Consider the following 20,607-nt stretch of genomic DNA (forward strand, 5'->3'; position numbering starts at 1 on the left):
TACTCTGGCACGACAGCTCCGAGTACGCGGGATCTTTATTTTTTATTTTAACCCCTAAATGCAACCCCTCCCGAAAACAATGCAGACAAGAAAAATCGAATAAAATCAACTCGAGACCTTTTAGCTCACTCGCGGTCGCCTTCCCCATCTTGCTCCTTTCTTTGCTTCTGGCCCCCGCCCCTCCTCCTCCGGCCCCCTCGCCCCAACTCAAATGTATTCTAGACACTATTTAATAGATGAGTGTCTTGCAAGTAAACTCAGGCGTCCCTTGGGTCTGCATTTCATGTCTGTGACTCTCTTTCTCCCGTGGACTAAAAATTCGGATTTAAACCACTAGACAAGCTATTAATTTAGCTAGACTACCCAGGGTCCTGAACCCAATTAATTTCTAATAATTATAGCCCAAGGGGGCTAGATAGATCTCCCTGCCTCTTTCTTTTATTGCCACTCCACGCCACCGAGGTCAGCGTATAATAATAAAGTGTATATTTTGAAAGCGATCTCCAGAACAGTGAGTTATTGCAATGAATGAAAATTGTTTCCATTTTGGCTAATTGAGCCCGTGGCCGAAAGCTAGAGCTCTGAGACTAAATAAAGAGGACTGTTTCCTTTCAACATGAAGAAACCCCTGCCTAGCTCTGGTCACCCAGCGAGAGTTTAATTTCTTAACAGCCAACCTGAAACCCAGCGTTGGGTAAACAGTATTAATAATTGCATTACAATGATTAAATTAATCTTGCTGGTAGCCAGGAGAATATAGGTTGAATAGCAAGATGTAAAGTTCACTGCACAAAGACAATAGGCCAAGAAATACCTCCATAAAGAATTCAAACTTTCGTCCAAAGACACTGCGGGGCTGGTTCAATTATAATTCGAGGAAAGGAAAAGTTCCTGTTGCATGCAATGTATTGAAAATCATTTGCCGTTTTTCAGCATTTATTAAAGAAACGTGGTTGGCGAAAGGGTATCCTTCTCTTGTCCTCTTCCATGACCCCTCTCCCTTTCAACTCCCATCTTGATCTCTCTACTTCTCCTTAAAGAAAAACAAAAAACACAAAAACCACAACCTCCCCAAACCCCCGAAACAAAATATGACAGTAATAAAAGAAGCAAATCCAGACAGCCCGTAAGCTCATCGACTTCCCAAGGAGGCACTGCTTCCAGGATGCTCTCTTCCGTTGGAGAAAACGCAAGAAAACGTTGGTACCCAAGCCCCCTGGAGGAAACGAATTTCAGGAGGAGAGGGAAAGGTGGGTGGTGGGGAATCCGGGAGCGAGGGCAGCTCGGCCAACCGGTTGGAGGCCTCTTTTCTCTTGAGCGAGCCACAGCTTGGACGTCCCGTCCGAGGGTTTTGGGAATCCGAGGGGCCGCTGAACAGAAAGTCACCTGCTTGGGTCTCACGGCTGAGACTCAGGACAGGTGGAGCTGACGGGGTTCCTGCACTTGGAAGTGGGAGCCCGCCCAGGTCCGCACGCGGGGGCCGCGGCGCTGCAGGCGGCGAGCGCAGTCCGCTGCTGCTGGGCGTTTGCTCCATCAGGTTAAACACACTTGAACTAGAAACTTGGCTTTTTTTTTTTTTTTTTTAAATACTCACCCAAGGCAGAAAGCAAATGAGAGAGAGAGAGAGAGAAAGAGAGAGAGAAACCCAGCTTTCAGGTTTGAAAATAAAAGTGATGATATTGTGAATACTCTACTTAAAAAAAAAAAAAAACACCCAGCAAAAAGAATGATGCCTTGTCTATTCACAATGGTTTGGCCCTAAGGCGCAGAGGAGTTTGTGTTTATTATTTCAGTTGGAAGGGGTTGGATTTGCTCGTGTCCCGAAACTCCTGGAAAGACCAGGCATTCGCAGAGGCGGCCGGGACCCCAGGGACTTTAAAAACCAGAAGGGGAGGGTACTCCTGCGGCGCGCGTCACCTCGGTGCCCTTCGCCCTCTAGGAAAGTTTAAAAGACAGGGATCCTGAAGTCTGGGGACTCAGATTGTATTTTCTTGAGTCCTTCATACCCTCCCCAATTCCCTTCACAGCCCCCACCCCACCCCTGGCCCGCCACGTGGTTTTTAATTTCTCAGCAGAAACAATCACCGCAGCTTCACATGTGGGTCTTCTGTTTAATCTTGGGTTTGGTTCCAGGGTACCTTCGTTTCTTAGAAAATTCCCTGGCACTCCTCTTCACCTCCTCTCCTCAAGGGGACCAGGATATGGACACCCACCCCCCACCCGGGGATTAGATGAAAGGAATCAACGAGAGCAGCAGAGGGGAGGATAGGAACTCCTTTCATTATTTTTTTTAAAGCATCCCCAGGCTGAGAAGGTGAAAAGTCCCAGGCTGAGCCTCCTACAGTCCTGGGAGCTCTTCCTCCCCACGGGGGCTTCCTTCTCTCCCCGGGGGGACTGGGCTCTGGAGGTTCTTGACGGTTGGGAGGGACCTGATGCTCCAGTGCAGCCTCTCTGTCCTTTGGTCTAAGTGAGGGTCCCCAGGGAGTCCTTAAACTGCTTCTCTGATCATCCTGCCGGCCAGCCTGGCGTTTCTCTCCCTAGAGATTTTATTCCCTTTCTAAAGGTTCTCAATCCCCCACTTCTCCTTTTCCTGGGAGAACACTTACTGGTCAGAGGGGAGGCACGACTCCATCTAAACTGAGAGGAGCCTGTGAACTCACACTCAGACCTCTGGGTATCCACACTCAGAATGTTGAAGTGCCTGATGCTTTTGCACCCACCTCTGTTGTGCTTAAGTACACCACCTGGATGGACAGAGCAACAGGAATTGTAGTCGGACTGGAAGAAAAAAAAAAAAAAACCCACCTGCCTCTTCAGTCCGGAGGGAATGGTAGAGTTCTCTTGTGTCCATCTGGTGCTTACCAGAACCTTCTCTTTGGGAAGTTGTTTTACTCCTGCTCTGCGTAATTCTTTCCTTTGCTTCCTTTCTTTCCCCCACATTTCAACATTTCACATCTGTCTCTCTTGGGACCTGTACTTGGTTCTCCAGGGACCTGTATCCTTCAGCCACATGCTTCCAGAATTACACAGCTCTGAGGAAAGAAATGGTGGGCATCCCTAGCCAGGGCGATCCTTTGAATTTTGATTTCCTTAAACAGAGATTTTTTTTATTTTTTATTTATTTTTTTAATTTAACGAGCCATTGACGAATGCCCTTTAGGCTTGAGCCTTGCTATTTGCTCAAGGTATCCTCAATGATCTTCCCTTCCCTCCCCTGCCTTTGCCAGACTCATGGCCAGGGCTTGCTTTTCTTTTCCTTTTCCTCTAACTGGAACATCAAGGATGTACTGTTGCAGCACAGAGACTGAAAAGACTGTAATTTTCTTTTACGGTGTCTGGCAGGATTTGCAACAGATATTATTGGGGACGTAAATAGCTCATGGAAGGTATTGAACAAAACTGTTTAATGCAAGGAGGTTGTACCAAGAGAAAATCTATACGCAGTTGAAATTGATTCATACCTTGAACACAGCTGGCCCCTTTAGGATTTCCCCGTTTCTGTGTGCCCACTTCATTGGTAAATCCTGTAATTAAAGCAACTCTCGACAATGTTTTTTTTTTTTTTTTTAAGGGTGGGGGAGGAATTCCCCCCACCCCCACCTCCTCTTTCGCTTGACCCAAAAGGTTGTGGCTTTAAGCGAGTGAGTGAAAATGGCAGCAGGCTGAGCTGCAGCCACAGGAGATGGGGGCAGCGGTGGGGGAGGCCGGAAGGTGACAGCCGACCTCGGGGAAGCAGGAGGTCTGGGATGTTAAATGCCCGAGCCTGCCCGGACCTGGGAATCAAAGTGCTCATCCCTACTGGGTGGGACTGGACCACTGAAATGCTCCAAGGGTAGCTGCGGGCGTTGGTGTTATACCTAACCTCAAGGAAGAAAACGGCTACTTAATTCTGCTTTCAACTCTGAGAGCACAAGCCGCAATAGCTCCAGCAGCAGGAGGAGCGGCAGCAGCAGATTTCCTGAAGTTCGGGATGATTCTCACTTTCTCCTGGATCATTTGTCAGGAGTCCTGTCCTTCTCGTTCTTTAGCACGGAAAAGGTCTCAAAAGCCCCACTTCTCGCTTTCTCCGTGGATGGCAATAGAAAATCTGCAATTTATGGTGGGAAGAACAGTAATAGTAATGGTACAGGCTTATTGGAGATTCCGACGCGAAATCAATCCTTTGCCTTGGTCTCTTTCGTGCCGCCCCCCCACCCCCGCGCCCGCCTTTTTTTGGGGGCGAGGTGTCTGCTCCCCTCTGGCTCCCTGTGCTCGCTCCCCGCCCCCCGCCGCCCTCCCCGTGGCTCCCTTTCTCCGCCTCCTCAGCGATTGCCATCTGACAAGATCTCCAAATCAAAGTGATAAATCGCTCCAAACTTTTTTTGGCGGCGCTGAGATGTTGGAGGGGCGTCTAGCGCGCATGTGCGAAGGTGTCCGAACTGACAATGCTGGAGAGATAGCGAGTGTGGATTGAGAGAAAGGGAGAGAGGGAGGGAGAGAGAGTGAAAGAGGGAAAGACGGAGTGAGTGTGTGTAAGTGCGTGTGCGTGTGTGTGTGTGTGTGTGTGAGAGAGAGAGAGAGAGAGGGAGAGGAGCGAGGGAGGGAGCGAGAGGGAGAGCAAAAGAAGGAAAAGATCCAAGAAAAAAAAACCCCAACCACACACCAGCGGCTGCAGGACTGGGCACAGCATGAGATCCAAAGGCAGGGCAAGGAAACTGGCCACAAGTAGGTGCAATATCCCTTTTCTATTGGCTTTCCCCCTCCTCTGCCATCTTGCATATCTGTCTCCAGCGCTCCGGGAGGGAGCGCGCAGCTGCCCCGGGCGCCGGGGCCCGGGCCGAGGGCGGGCGCAGCGCAGCCCCAGCAACCTGCCGGTCCCAGCCTCGCGCCCGGCCGCCGCGCTCCCGCTGCTGCTGTGGGCGCCGGAGGAGCCGGGGCAGCCCTCAGCCCCGCGCACCGACCAGCTGTGGCAACCCCGGGGTGGGGGTGGGGGTGGGGGCAGCCGGGGCCGGGGTGGGAGGGAGAAGAGCGCGCGAGAGCCAGCGGGAAGGGGTGGGGTGGGGGGAGCGGAGAGGAGAGTCTCCCCCTCCCCTCCCCTCCCCTTCCCCCCAGGCGGAGGAGAGTCGCCTCTGGCCAACCAGCTAGTCCCGCGGAGGGGAGGGGGAGCGGGGGTGGGGGGGCGGGCTGGGGATGGGAGCGTCTGCGAGCGGCGCGTTGTTTCTGGGGCTCGGGGTGGGCGGCGGGCTCGGCGGGAGCCGCGGCGGCGGCGGCGGCGGAGTTGGGGAAAGTTGCGAGGCGGCCGCGGGAAGTTGCGCGGGCGGGCGGGCTGCGCCGAGCGGCGGGCGCGGTAGTGGGCGCTGTGCGCTCGGCGTGCCCCGGGGCGGCGGGGCGGCGGGGCGGCGGGGCTCCCGCGCGGGGGCCGGGGCGCCGTGGGGTCGGGCGCGCGCCGCCGGCTCCGCGGAGGGCGCGGGGGCAGGTGAGCAGAGCCGAGGCCCGGCGAGCGCGCGGGGACGGGCGCGGGGCGCGCGGGCAGCGGCGGCCGCCGCCGGGGCCGAGGGGCCGAGGGGCCGCCGGGGCCTGCTCCCGCCGGCGAGCTCCGGGCTGGCGGGGCGCCGCGTGGCCCCCAGGGGGCGGGCTGCCGGGACCGTAGGCCGCGGGGAGAGCGCCGCACGGCCTGTCGCTCTATTTCTGGATACAGCCCGGGTCTCGGGTCACTAACCCTCCCCGGCGCCCCCTGCCTGCCCGGCGCGGCGCGGCCTCTCACGCGGGACCTGGGAGCTCGCGCTCGGGCAGGGGCGGCGGGGGGCCCCACCCCCACTCTTCTCGCAGAAGTGTTGGGGGGACTTCGCCTGAAATGGGCCGCGGAGCCGACGCGGTCTGGCAAGGCGGGAGCCTCGACCGGGACTGCGGGCGATAGGACCGGGTCTGTCCAGATGCTTCCCCCGCGAGCGTAAGGGGGGCCGGGAGGTGCAGACCCGCGCGGCCCAAGCCCGCCTCCCGGGGGTGTCAGCGCGCGAGGCTGCGGCCGCCTCGGTCGCGGGACAGGCCGCCGTGCGCCCTCCCACTCGCTGAGAACACCTAATTGTTCTGCTGTGGCCCAGAGAAAGGAGGCGGGGGGAGGGGAGGCTGCTTCGGCGCCGCGGACCCCCAGTCTCTCCGCCCTTCGCGCCCCCCAGCGCAGCACGCCCCCGCCCCGGCCTCCGGGTGCCCGCAGCCGCCGCGCGCAGGACCGCGGCACCCCCGCGGGCTGGGCTCCGTGGGCTCCGCGGGCTCCGTGGGCTCCGTGGGCTCCGCGGGCCGCGGGCCGCCGCGTCGCGCCCAGTGGGATGGTGTCCTCGCCGGCGCCCGTCCAGCGCCCGTCCAGTCCCCACTCAAGCACTCGATCACCTCCCAGGACGCTTCCTTTCACCCCGTCCTCGAGATCCCCGTGGACAGGGCTCCCGGGTCGTCAGTCCGTCTGTTTCTCTTTTGGATACTGTTCGTGTCACTTAGCCGCGACACTGTCCGAGGGCGCCGGGAAGACCCGGTGTTTTCTGTTTTCTTTTAAACGAGGCCGATGTCTTTATTTTCATCCGAGGAGAAATTAAATGGGCATGAGCTCGGAGGCCTGGGGGCTTCAATTGCGGCTGAAGGTTTGGGGCGTGTGCGTGCGTGTGTGTGTGCATGTGTGTGTGCATGTGTGTGTGCATGTGCGTGTGCATGTGTGTGCATGTGCATCTGTGTGTGCATGTGCATGTGCGTGTGTGTGCATGTGCGTGTGCATGTGCGTGTGCATGTGTGTGTGCATGTGCGTGTGCATGTGTGTGTCTGGGGGGAGAGAACCGTGCGCGGGAGGGAGGCGTGCAGAGCCTGTTCCAGCCTAAGTCGTGAAACGAAAGCCGAATGCTTTGCGCCTCCTTGCCCGGGATCCGCCGAAGTGAAAGCAGAACACAAAACCCTTCGAATTTCCTTGAGCAACTTTTTTCAACTTATTTTAATTGCCAAGCTCTACGCCGCCCTGCTAAAGTACCCCCGCTCGCGCAGCCCGCTCCACGTCCAGAAACCGAACCTCATTTTCCGATCGGATGGTATTTGTCATTCTTCCAGTGAGAGGCTCATTTTTTTGGGGGGGGGGTGGGGGGTGTCTCCAGTGCCGGTGAGGACGCCGCGGCCGCGCTGCGGTCCCTACAAGGGAGCTCGTGCAAACTTTCCTCGCTGCGCCTCCGAGTCTGCTCCCGCGGCTCCAGCTGTGGCCACCGGGCAGCCCTGCTTAGGCAGGAGCGCGCTGCTGTCTGCGATTCTCCAGTTACAACCCGAGCCATAAAGGAAATCATATCAAATGTAGGGATTTTTTTTTTTTTTTTTTTTTTTTTTTGTATTTTAAGGCGCGATTTCCTTCCCCCGCCGCGATGCGTGAGTTTCGGAGATAGGCAGTGACCCCTTGCCGCGCAGCCCAGCGAAAACTTCGCCGCTCTGTCTGCCTTGCTTGCTTTCTTTTTCTGGGTTAGAAAGAGGCAGTTGTGACCAGCATACTTTAAAAAGCATACCTTTATGCTCTTTTTTTTTTTTTAACATGCAAAGCCAACATTATAATGGAAACAAATCACATAGGAACTAGTCGTTTTCTGGACTCCGTGTTATTCTTTTTTTTTGTTTGTTTGTTTTTTTGTAAATTTCTGTGGTGGCCAAGTCCTGTCAGGATCTTGGCTACAGTACAGGATCCCATGGACCCTGAAAGTACCCACCGAAGTTAAGCCCAGAATGAATGCACAACCCATGCACAACCCATGTTCCAACTTATAGGGCTTGTTTTTTTTTTTTTTTTTTCCTCCCTCTACAATAGTTGAAACCGAGAAATTCGTTGCAAATCATTTGGGAGGAATAAACCGTTTAATTAAAAAAACAAAGAAGGGAAAAGCAAGAAGATTGACAGTTGTACTGTCTAAAGCCCTTGGCTTTTATTCCCATCTTTAAGAAGAGAAAACTAAAAGCCAAGCAGACTCTGGCAGCGCGGGGAGGCTTCCCAGCGGTTTTTTTGGGCAGCTAGGAGAGAGAGCACCTGGGTGGTGCTGGAATTGCCAGTTGCAACTTTTTTTCTCCTGGTGATGGGAAGGAAGTCAGGTTGGGTTTGCCCAGCCTGTCTAGAGCCGAAACACCGAGGCAGCCCCCACCCCACTTCTCTCAAGTGACACCCGGCAGGGTTTCAATCACAGCCATGAACGAGTTGCTACGTGTAACCCCCCCTTAGCTACCGGCCCCCCAGAAGTCTCGTAAAGACCCAGAAGGCGATGCGATTAGCAAGACCCCGGAGAGGGGGGCACTTGTTACTTGTACACTTGATCTGTGTTTAAAAAGAGGCTCTTAAATAGGGAAGGTAGATGAGGACCCTCCCTCACGTGCTTAAACTCCTCACCTTAGCAGCCCAATACCTAAGATAACAAAGGAAGTGCGCACCCAGGTTCCAGCCTGCACTGCCCGCATGCCCACTCATGTATGTTTTTCTCCATAGTTTAAAAAAAGGGGGGGGGGGAGATGCAATACAGAGCTTTGTTTAAAAAACACATTTTGCTTGTTTATTTCAGACTGCTTTTGAGGAGGAAAAAAACCGCTCGCCCGACGGAGGCAGAGGCCCCTTCTAGGAAGGCGGTTTATTTGCCATTACTTGACCATTACCCTGGCTTAGGGCTTCTTTATTGCATTTGGCACTTGGAGCGCAGTCTTCCTGCAGCATTTCGATGTGTTTCCAAAAAGAAAAAAATTTCTATGTTTAGGAGAAGGTTAATAACGCTTTTCAGTGCCCCCCACCCCAACACTGTGGAAGGGTACGGTTCATTAGCTGCAGAGGCAGGAAGGCTAGGAAGAAAGGCTCCTGTTTCAGGTTTTTATTTGTAGGGGCTGAGAAGTCGCAGGTCTTGGCGACTGTGCGTGTGAGTGTGTGCATAAGTGTGCGTGAGCTGGTCTTTGCGGGGCAGCCCAGTTCTCGGGTTTTCTGAGCGGAGGCCTCTCCCTCTGACCCGGGGCCGGGCCTCCTCCACCGACAGACACTCACCATGTAGGACGCTTATCGAATAGAAATTAATGCGTCATCCTAAGAAATTTCTGCTTTCTTCTTCTGTTTTATCAAGTTGAAGGTAGGAACTCCGTAAGCAGTTTCCCTTTAAACATCTTGTCGTCTGGGAGTTTATTTTATTTCACTTCTGAAAGTTGGGGCCAGGTTATCGCAGCAGACGTGGCCTGGGGCAGGAAGGGCAAGGATGGGGACTGGGGGGCGGGCAGGAAGGGCAAAGGAGGGCAAGAGAGAGCCCGACTTGGTGCCCTCAGCCCATCTAGCTCTGTCCCCCTCTCCCCCGCACCTCCTCTGTCTTGCCTCTGCTCCAAGCGGTCCCGAAGTAGAGAAACTTGACTTGTCACCGTCTGGCCAATGGCCCTCACCCCTGTTCCCGAGGAACTCAGCAAATAGAAGAGCCCCAGTCCCAAGAGCTGGGCACAGCCTCCCACCCCTCATCTCAGAGCCGGCTCAGGCAGTGGAAGTGGGTTCTCTTGAGGAGTGGGGTGGAGCTGGGGAGGCCCTGGGAGGAGGCTGGCAGGCTCACCCAGGGAGGACCCCCACACCTTCTGCCTCTAGCTGCCCAGCTCCTGGCTCCCAGGCTTAGGCCAGATCTTCCCTCTTTCCAGGCTCAGAGATGCTGAGTGCCTGGCAGGCTGCCTCTCTGAGAGCCCGGTGTGCACTCACCGTGTATACACACGTGCACACACGCTCACTTCTCTCTCTCTCTCTCTCTCTCTCTCTCTCTCTCACACACACACACACACACACACACACTCACAGGTCCGGAGTTAAGGAACACTCAAGTGGGGAAGTCAAGCACACCTTCATTCACTCTTCCCGGCAGGGGTGGGGGGTGGAGGGGGAGAGCTGCTGGGAGGAGACCCTTCGGAGGAGACACACACACTATAGTGGTGCCAGGCACATTTTTCTGGAGTGGTGGTTAACCCTTCCTTGGCTGGAAGCCGCTGCTTTAGGCACTCTCTAAAAAGATCTGTGGGGTCTGCTTTTCTGTTCATCTGGGCAGCCCAGTATGAATCATTAGTTCCCTCCCCACCCCATCTGCCACGGTCCTGTTCTAAAATTAGATTTTCCCCTTCTCACTCTTCTGGCCTTGGGAGTTTACCAGAGAATTCTCAAGGAAATTGGCTGTGTAGTGAGAACAAGTGTGAGGAAGAGGATAAAAAGGAGACAAACAAATGGAGCAGAAAACAAGAGAGGGAGAAAGGTAGGAGCAGCGTGCCCCTTTCTCCACATTCCCCGTTTGCACACAGATTGGTATTATATTTTTCCCCCAGCAAATGAAAAAAAGTATAATCCTTGTTAATTATCCTTGCTTACATGCCATACAAGAAACTTCAGAGATGTTTCTACATAAGGAAGAAACTGTTTACAGAACTCTTTCAAAAGTGTGACATATCGCTCTAGTTCAGCACTAAAAAGCTAAACACACTTGCCCTCCTTTGAAGTGCCCTGGCGAGGGCAGCTTATTTGAGTGCGGTTCAGATATTGCTGTGGGTATAACTAATGGCCTCTACCTATTTAGCTCAAGTGGGAGGAGAGAAAGGCCTAAATTCCTTGTCCAATGGGTCCCTCTGGAGACTGGGTTCTGGCTCCTGGCCAGTTCTGTACAATGTCAACATTGAATATTTGAATTCCCAGACTCTATTTAACAAGTTTCTAAATAAATAAACTCATTGTGTGTCTGTGTTTAAAATTATTTCACCTCTTTCATAAAAGCTACAGCATCTTATTACATTGGGCTTGCAAGTTGATTTTTAAAAAAATAAACAAACAAACAGAGCTTAAGGCATTTTAATAGGCAGACCTTCACCATATGTATGTTTTGTAAAGACACTCTCTCACTTGTGCCTGGGTAGGCACTGTTTCGATGGATCTTGGGCTGGACTGTGTGCTGTGATAGCGAATTATAATAAAAAACCACGCTACATTCAGAAAGTCAGTGAAATATAAATCACATGAAAAGGCAGGCTTGAATGTGTAACTACAATGTCCTTAGATATTTGATAATTTTGTCTGCTGGGTCCTACAGGGGATGTGTCCTAAATGGATATCTGTAGACTACCCCAGTCCATGGGTATCGGTAGATCTAGAGCTCTGCCCAGATGATGTTTTATTTCTGGACATTTTCTTTCTCTATGTGTGTCTGTCTTTGTAAGTTGGAAAGGGTAGATACACAAATGCTATCCTCATATTTCAGTTTGATTTTGAAACGGACTACGGGAATTCTGTGTTTTTACCATTCTCTCAGCATATGAGCATTCACAGCATTTTAATGAAGATAGGAACATACTTGTTCTAAGAAGTACATACTTAATTAAAAAAAAAAAAGGCAAGTCCTAGTCCTCTTGAAAGTGTGGACCCCATCTGGAGTTGTTAGGAAAGAAAGTGGAATTCACTCTAATTTATGTGTATAAAGTACAACATTATTAAAAAGAATGGGATTTGAAAGGGCGCATAGCAAAACCCATAACAGTTAGCTGGTAACATGGAGAGCTCAAAGCCAAGAAAAAAATACCACCAACCCGTGCAAACCCTAAAATAGATTACAATGACCTCAGCCATTTTCATTTTCAAAAATAATAGCCATGATTAAAATGGGGAGTGGTGTTTTACTTGGAACCATACTCTTCTGCATTATTATAAAAGCTGTTTTGTGGTTAAGGAACTGTTTCATTATAGAAAAAAAGCAAGTGAATTTTTAATCAAATTCCTGACTCTTCAAAAGCTCTTATTCTTGAATTACTTTTTATTTTAATTTTAGTTATTATTCTTATTCATTAGCAAACGTGCTTTTGGCTTGTATATTCAGCCAAAGCCTTGACTACTAACTTTTATAACAAATCTAAGAAGAAATGTTATTTAGAAAAGAGATTTTGCTAATCCCCTCAGTAAACACCTGCCTAGGGGTCGTTGACTATATATAACAGGAAGAACCAAGGCTTTCTTAACCTTGTTAAAGAACTTGCCTGAAGGAATTAATTTTGTATGTTAGAATTGTTCAAATTATGACATTTGCGAAAGTCCTCGTATAGAGCACTTGGTGGGCTTCAGGAAAGCAGGCTTGTGATACAAAGATCAGTGAGATCTCTCTGTGTGATAAGCCACATTTCCTCCTTTCAGGAACATTGCAAACATGCTCATCAGAGTTTGAATCTGGGTATGGCCCCCGATGGAACAGCCGGGTCATCTTCGAGTTATTGAATGAATGCTTCTGAATGTACCTTTTTTTGTTGTTTGTAAAGTGGAAGTAATAATACCACCCACCTTGGGCTGCTGTGAGGGTTAACTGGGATAATGCATGCAAAGTACCTGAGTCAAAAGCGATCACTCAACAAATTTGTCATTTTCCTTCCAATATATCAGTTAAATTTTCAGAAGAGAAATTTTTTAGACATACTTCCCGCCACTCCATTTTTTTTATAAAGTCTCATTTTTAGAAGCATTTGCATGTCTATAGTAAGCGTTTTGTCTGTCTTCTCAATAAATCATGCCCTGAGGATAAATTTTGGCACATTATAACTGTATACTAAGCCAAAATAGGCAGTACATTTATTCTGACAACTGGAGAATCTTCCTCTTTTGGGGAGGGGGACGCTGGGTCAGTAAAGTGATTGAAATTTTAACCTTGCTCCACTGATTCTGGCACTGTATGCACACAGCCTAAATTTAGTTATGCATACTTTCCGGTTGTTATTAGACCATAATCCCTGCGGATGATCGTCTTATTTTTAATGGAATGAGTTTTTTTTTGTAAACTTAATGATTATTTATTTATTTTATTATTATTATTTTTAAAGATTTTATTTATTTACTTATGAGAGACACAGAGAGGGAGACGCAAAGACTTAGGCAGAGGGAGAAGCAGGCTCCCTGCAGGGAGCCTGATGGGGAACTCGATCCCAGAACCCTGGGATTAAGCCCTGAGCCAAAGGCAGACGCTCAACCACTGAGCCACCCAGGTGCTCCTAATGATTTTTTTAAAGATTTAATTAATTTAGGGAGAGGGCATGCCCACACTCGCATCAGGGGGAGGGGCAGAGGGAAAGGGAAAGAGAATGTCAAGCAGACAGAGCACTGAGTATGGAGCTTGAAGCCGGGCTTGATCCAGGAAAACCAAGAGTCAGATGCTCAGCCAAGTGAACATCCAGGTGCCCACTGGAATGAATTTTGTAAGTCACTTTACCACCCCAGCTGAGTTGTTCTTCTTTAAATGAGGAGAATGGACTAGAGCACAGCTTGTAAACTCAAATGCCTATAGGAATCGACAGGCACAATAAATGAATAAAATGAAGTAGGTAGAAGGACTACACCATCTCCTATTTTGTTTAAATGTTTGACACCCAGCCTTGTATTCTAGAACAAGAAGAAGTGGTGGAGGACTGAGTTCAAGCCTTCTCTAAAGGAGGCAGCTGCTACTCAGTTGCAGCTCGCTGCTGCCATTGGGAGGAGGGGGTTCAGTGCTGTTAGGTCTTCCAGTTTTTAAGAGAAGACACATATCTGGATTATTACTTGAATTTTCTCTACTTTAAGGCGTTGACTCAGTTAAAGAAAACATATCAACAACAAACAACATTCTGTAGGCCCAACGAAACACCTCTGTCTGCTGTGTAGAGTTCATGGACCTTGGGTTTGCAATGTCTGGATTAGATGACTTCCAAGGGTCCTTCAAAGTTCCAACATTTTATGATATCCACAAGGCTTCCTGAATATTATCTTGTATTTTTAAGATCTTTATCTTTCTTCTCCAACCCAAAGTTAATGTGTGTGTATGTGTGTATGTGTGTGTGTATGTGTGTGTGTGTATGTTTTGATAGGTGGAAGTACTTATTACAGAATCTGATATCTGGCCATTTATCTGGAAAAAAAAAAGTCTTTCACGGCCATGTTGTGTCTTTCTTTCCCTTCATGCCGCTTTATCATTAATTGGCTTAAGAAAATAAACTGAAATACTCACTCTCCTTCTCATTGCCACTGGCCACCGTTCCTTTTTATTTCTCACTCAACCCAATTCTTTGATTTGTGGGCTGGGGGTTGGGCAGTAAATCATTAAGAGATAGTTTTCTGTGGTTTTCCACAGTGGGAGAAGAAGTAATTTGGCTACTGTGGGTATAACAGAAGAAGAGTTCACTGCTGCCCCCTATGAGGATCCAGATGGCCCATCCTGTGCGTGTGTAACTGAAGAACCCAACTGATTTTTTAAGACATGAGCCTAAGATGAAGAAATTCGCTTTTTTAAGGGATGACTGTATTATTTGACAAGTCAACTAGCTCTTCCTTGCAGGAAGATTATATATATTCAGGGAATATTTGAAAGTAAACACTTTCATTGTTCTGTTTATTATCCTGAGCTGTATTTCTAGCAGAGGTGGTAGGTGAGTAATAGGTAAAATTAAGTCCTGAGGTCTAAAAGGACAAGATATGATGATGGAATACCTATACAGTGGATTCTCCTAGTCAAGTTCGGACGGAGCACTTTATAATATGTAAATAGTACGATAGTCAAAGAACTGGTCAACAAATAATTGTTACTATCCGTTAACGTTTTTGGAAAAATCATCAGATAATGCAGTGTTTGCGCTCTTAGAGTAGTGATAAGCCATGCCTATAGGCATTACTGGTGGGTTATCAGATAACATAGCTCCCATTTTCACACCTCACACTGAAACTTGAATTCTTTAGCCTGGCCTATGAGGGCCTCCCACTCTTGAGTCAGAAGAATGTGGGGATTCTGAGCCCTGGTTCTGACCTACATTGGCCTGGGTGTGAATCCTGACTCCATCATTTCCTAGGTGGGTAAAATGTGGGCAAGCCACTAAAAGTACTTACTTCATGAGAGGATTTGATTAACTTATGTGTTTAAAGTGCCTGAAATACAGTAAGAACTCAGAGTGTATTCATTATTATTTTATTGACTTTTCAGGCTTATTTATCTCCCTACCCAAGACTGGTCTATTCAGCCTAACTGGTTTGCTCATTCTGCTCCTCTCCCTCTCTTGCCAGCCCAGACTTTTGTTTTCATCTTCCAGCTTTTGGCCACAATGTTGCCTTAATATTTAAATCTTCCCCGGGTGGTACTTTGGCCTTCCAAGTTTAATTCCTTCTTGAAGAGTTAGTTCAAACCCTCCATTTGTCATGAGATTCGTTTCATCCTTATCAGTCCCAGAGATATGACTTCTCTGTGTCTTTTTATTCTAATAGCAAGGAATTATTTTCACCTACCATCATTTTGGCATTTTATGATACAATCCTTATCTTCACTGTATATTATATATATATATATTATTTTACTTATACCATATATATTTATATATTTACATATAGTATGTATATATAAATACATATACTTATATACCTATTTTACTCATACTATATATACTATTTCACCTATACTATATATATAAAGTATATATTTTATTTTTCTAGCTAAGTCATAATACTCCTGGAGAGCCCATTTCTGTTTTTTGCAGTGCCTAGTTCTTTGCTTTGCATATGGCAGATATCAGTACAATTAGGTGATGGTGGTTAGTGATGGGCTTTGGTGGATTATGTGAACCCTTTCAATTTCTTTGCTTGTAAAACCTGCATAGTCAGGTAATGTCAGCACTAGAACTCTGGGATATCTGACACTTTAATTGCATACTAAATTCACAATTGGCCTATTTTGACAGTGATAAACCACCTGGAAAGCACATTTGGAAAGTAGAGTATTATTCCTAATTTTCACCAATAATGCTCCTCATTTTGCCAGTGGAGGTATAACCTATGGTTCCTTACTTAAATTACAAATTGTTATTGATCTACACTTGATCTTAAGGTTTATGGAAACTGTAATGGACCTGATTCTGGAGACTGTCAGTGAAGTCAAAGTAGAGATGGTGAAGCATTTTGTGGACTCATGTATTTCCCAGGGATTTGGGGTAGTCAGCTTTACAAAAGTCATCAGAAGCCAAATTTTTACATTAATTGTAACCCCAATATAGGCAGTATTAATATAGATATCAATATTGATACACACACAGTAATATTAATGTAGGTCAAGCAACATGAATTTTATTGTATATTTTAATATATTTGTATGATTGAAGGCTCTTTTGAACAATTTAAGGCTAACAGATAATGATGTTGCATTGAATTTTGTTTTGCTGTTTAAATTACCCCACTCATCCAAGGGAATTCTCAATTAATTAAGAATTAATTTTTTAAAAAGATTTTATTTATTTATTTATTTGACAGACAGAGAGAGAACAGAGGGAGAAGGTGAGGAAGAAGCACGTTCCCTGCTGAGCAGGGAGCCAGATGCAGGGCTCCATCCCAGGTCCTTGGGCTCATGACCCGAACCAAAGGCTTCTAGAAGCTTAACTGACTTAGCCACCCAGGTGCCCCTAATAAACTAATTTTTAAACATTTATCTATTTATTTGAGAGAGAGAGAGAGCACTCAAGCATGAGTACAGAGAGAGGGGCAGAGGGAGAGAATCTTCAAGCAGACTCCCAGCTAAGTGCAGAGCCAGGCACAGGGCTTGATCTCAGGACCCATGAGATCATGACCTGAGCTGAAACCAAGATTCAGAGGCTTAACAGCTGGGCTACCCAAGGATTCTACAGTTCCCTTAACTTAAGTGCAGCTATGATTTCTTCTCCACTGCCCCGCCCCAAACCCTGTACCCCACTCTCCATTTCCCCACCCCCATTTCACAAATCCCTTATCTTTATGGACAAAATAGGGCTGTTAGTGCCTTGGACAACTGTCCTCAAGTTCCGAACAATTACAGAGTTTCAGTGCCTGTTAGGAGTTTCCCTCCCCCAAGATCAGCCAGGTCGGAGCAGCCTGTTCTTAGGATTGCTGTTGAGGCATTGGGAGTCTCTTTAAGTGAGGTCAGAGACCAAGAACCATAGTTTTTATACTTTGGTGCTGATTATAGACATTACCTTTGGCAGAAACTATGAAATTCAGTAGTAATAAAATATTTCATGATAGGATGATAATAAAAACGAATGGAGGGATGGAACAACTATCTTGGTTTCTGCTGGAATCATGGTTTGTGACCTTTTTGTGGATCTCCAACACTTGCAAGAATCTGATGAAAGGTATGGAGCCTCTCCAGAAAATGCAAACTTGCATAAAAATTTTCACATACTTTCAATGGCACATGGACTTCTAAACTCTAGCCATAGATGTTAGAGTTTTGCCCATGTGTTCAGACTTGATTCACCCGAGTATGTTTATAATATAATGACCTAAAGTCTTAATCTTTTTTTCACTATCTTAGAAACATTTTTTTCTGATTACAAATTTTATAGACTTCTAACAAGTTAAAAACTACCAGATTATATCACATAGAAAATGAAGGTTCCTTGTGGTCTATGCACTTTTGTCACACACTGCCTGCGGATGATCGCTATTCATCATTTAGTGTATAATGTCCTACAGATTCCCCTCCCCCGCATCTTTAGTATATGCATATGTATAGATTTATACTTTTTTTTAGAGCAACTTGCATTTTTTTAAAGACTTAATAATATACCTTGAACCTTTCCCCCATCAATATGTATCAATCTAACACATTCTTTTAAAGGCAGCAAACCTACCATTGTTTGGATGTCACACATCTTATTGAACCAGTCCCCTATAGATGACACTTGAGTCATTTCCAGTTTTCAGAACAGAACAGAACAGACAGAGAAGTTCCCCAAACCAGGACTGTAAGGGAAAATGAAAGTGAAGTATACAATTAAAGAAAGCTCACAGTTCAGGGTGAAGTGTGTTGGCCTCTGAGCCATGGGCACAGCGGGGCTTTGGGAAGGTCATAGAGGGTTGCCTCACCCTGTCGGGACAGATCAGATTTCCAAGCATCCTTATCCCCTGGAGGGACCAAGGGTCGAAGTCCAGAGCTGAGGTAGATTTTTGTAAAATCCACTGTCCTATATCTGTGACACTGCAAGCTTATTGGATTGTTCTGGACCTCATATTTATACCCCCATTCCCATTTTTATCCTGTTGCTTAGAATAGGCTGTAGCTGAAATCAATCCAGATAGCTCTAACTGAATAAAGGTAAGAGTTTAAAGCCTCAATTTTTTTAATTGTAATTTCTTTATTTGCATGGTCCATTGTTATCACACTGCTTTATCCTGTTATATACACCTTAAGACCACTGATGGGACTAGATGAATGCAGAAGGTTATCTGAAGCCAATCAAAATTTTTTGATGTTCTTTTAAAAAAAATTACCCACAATAATTTCTAACCTACGAATTGGAAAGACCATTTTTATAGGAAAATGTTTTTCACTGGGTAACCAGGCTATGGGAAAATTTTTATAATGGAAACTATCTCTTACTTTTAACTATAGCATCAAAAATATGACAGTATAATGTTACACACTAAAGCCCATCAGATGCAAAATTCCAGTTTTTGATTATAAGTTATAAACCAGGATAGAGAGACTTCTGAAAAGTGGTTTTCTTTGGCAATGATGTTGTTGATTAAATATAAAAAATTCAGAAAAAAATTAGTTCAGCTCATTCCTTTACACAGAAGGTTACAAAAATGGAATAGCTGGGTTTTGGCTCTAGTGGGAACAACTTTGCTTATTAAAGCTCATTGGATTATATTAGATTAAAAACATACTAGACATTTAAGATTGGATTTGAAAAGGTACCATTCAAGGAATTAAAATTTAGTCATATAAATCTTTTTAGGAATTAATTTACATTGCAATTTTGATTCCTTAGAGTACAGTATTCGTTCCAAATTCACATATTTTTTTTTTTTGTGAGTGCATAAAGGTTATTCCATGGGGCATTGCTCTTGTTAACATTTTCAGAGCATATTTTAGCTGAGATCAATCAAATTGAGTCAATAAATGCTTATTGAGTGCTTAGTATATATAAGGCATGATGAACAAAATCCTAGAAACACTCACTTTCCTGAAAATATTAACATATACCCATGACAGTAGTTTATTAACTGAGACAAAGATCACTATGCGCCTGTTGCTGGTTAACAATGACTACAAAGTGGTTTCATGAGCTTGGAATACTGAATCCTGTGCCTGACTCTTCAAATATTTTGTTAACATTGTGAAGTCACACACACACCAAGCTAAGCGTCTGGGGTCTTCCATCTGAAAATAATACTGTACTTCGTTTCTCTTAATACCTGTCAGATGTGGAGGTCATTGCCTGCCCCACTTGTGTGTTAATGCCTATATGGTTTTCATTCAAGATACTTGAAAACAAAATCAGACTCTTTATAAATTCGTACTGTCACTATTACCCATCCATTCATTCAACAGCTTTTAATTGAGCACCTACAAATCTAGGAGACGGGAAATTGGCCAGACACACTTGGGCAAGGCCTTTGCCTACATGGAGATCTCTTTCTGGGGGAAATAAATGTACACCATCGTGTACTTCCAAATGTTGACTTCCGATAAACAGAGCAAGGTAACTTCTTAGAGATTACCCACAGGCCTTATTTTAGAAGGGTGGGCAGAGAAGACCTCCCTTTGCAGAGAGCTAAGCGAGGAGAATGTTTATGAAGTGTTCGAAGTGTGGCACATGGAAACTTAGAGAAAGACAGGCATAGTCAACCTGTCTCACTCGCCAACCTAAGGCAGAGCAGATGGGTGTATCAGTATTATATTTTATTTCATTTTGTCACATGGACTTGTAGTTACTATGGGACGTGTAGCTGGATCCACAACCTGGAAGCGAGCCCAAAGGTGTTTGTATGTGGAGGGAGGGAGAGTTTTGTGTTTGATCTGTAAAGGCTAGGTTAGTGGCAGCATCAGAAAAGCATATTAGGTTTCTGGACTCATGAGTCAGTCCATTTAAACAGATATTTATGAATGTACATTCAACAGCCTGTGTTGGGCACTGAATATACAAAGAGAAATAACATATGTGTCCTGCCTTTAAGGAACTTCCAGTCTATTGGGAGAGACAGACAGGTGAATAGATGGGTTTTGTACAATGGGATAAGTGCACATGCAAGGGAAACGGCCTTATTCCTGTTGAATCCCAATGATCTGGACAGTATGAATGACCAGTACATGACCAGTGGCATACCCTCATTTCATATTTATTCTTGCAAAAAAATTCTTTAACCTCTGTACCTTTAAGCTCAGAGCAAAATCTATGTTTCAAATTTGAGCGTTGAATTTTGCCTGTGTTTACTGCATTTTAAGGCATATTTAAAAATTTATCCATTTCAAATGTCTAGTGTAAAAGGTTTGTCTATCACAAGGACAATGAAACGTTTCCCCAAAGGTCCACACATCACAGTGGAGTACAGTCAGGGTAATACTGATTGCAATGACTGAGGAAGATGCAGGGCATTCTTGGGGTGTGTGCCCCACAGCCTGGGGTCTGCTGCTGGGCAAATTACTCTTCCCGTGCTCACCAGTGTTAGTATATTTTCTCCCTTGTCCCATCAGAGCAAACTCTCTCCTCGCAGTCCAAGAAGTTCTTTCTGGAGGATCTTGAAGAGTTTCCTCCCACTCCTTGACACTTGTAGCTCTGTCTGAGACCAAAGATCTGATCAGAATGCCCAGGTGGAAGTCTGTGTGATTTCAAAAG

General features: G+C 46.6%; 1 protein-coding gene across 10 annotated transcripts in view; it reads left to right on the forward strand.

Annotated features, from left to right (window-relative positions):
• The first annotated feature begins 4,313 nt into the window (after positions 1–4,313).
• The window catches only part of MECOM (MDS1 and EVI1 complex locus), a 553,599-nt gene continuing 537,305 nt past the window's right edge, over positions 4,314–20,607 (forward strand). For all 10 annotated transcript variants that reach the window (XM_026007720.2, XM_026007722.2, XM_026007721.2 and 7 more), the window contains exon 1: positions 4,314–4,704. In XM_026007720.2, coding sequence (XP_025863505.2) covers positions 4,668–4,704 — 37 coding nt within the window. In that variant the 5' untranslated portion in view covers positions 4,314–4,667. The remainder of the gene's footprint in view (positions 4,705–20,607) is intronic.

This window comes from Vulpes vulpes, chromosome 3 (genome assembly GCF_048418805.1).
Source record: "Vulpes vulpes isolate BD-2025 chromosome 3, VulVul3, whole genome shotgun sequence".
In the NCBI taxonomy this organism is placed as follows: Eukaryota; Metazoa; Chordata; class Mammalia; order Carnivora; family Canidae; genus Vulpes; species Vulpes vulpes.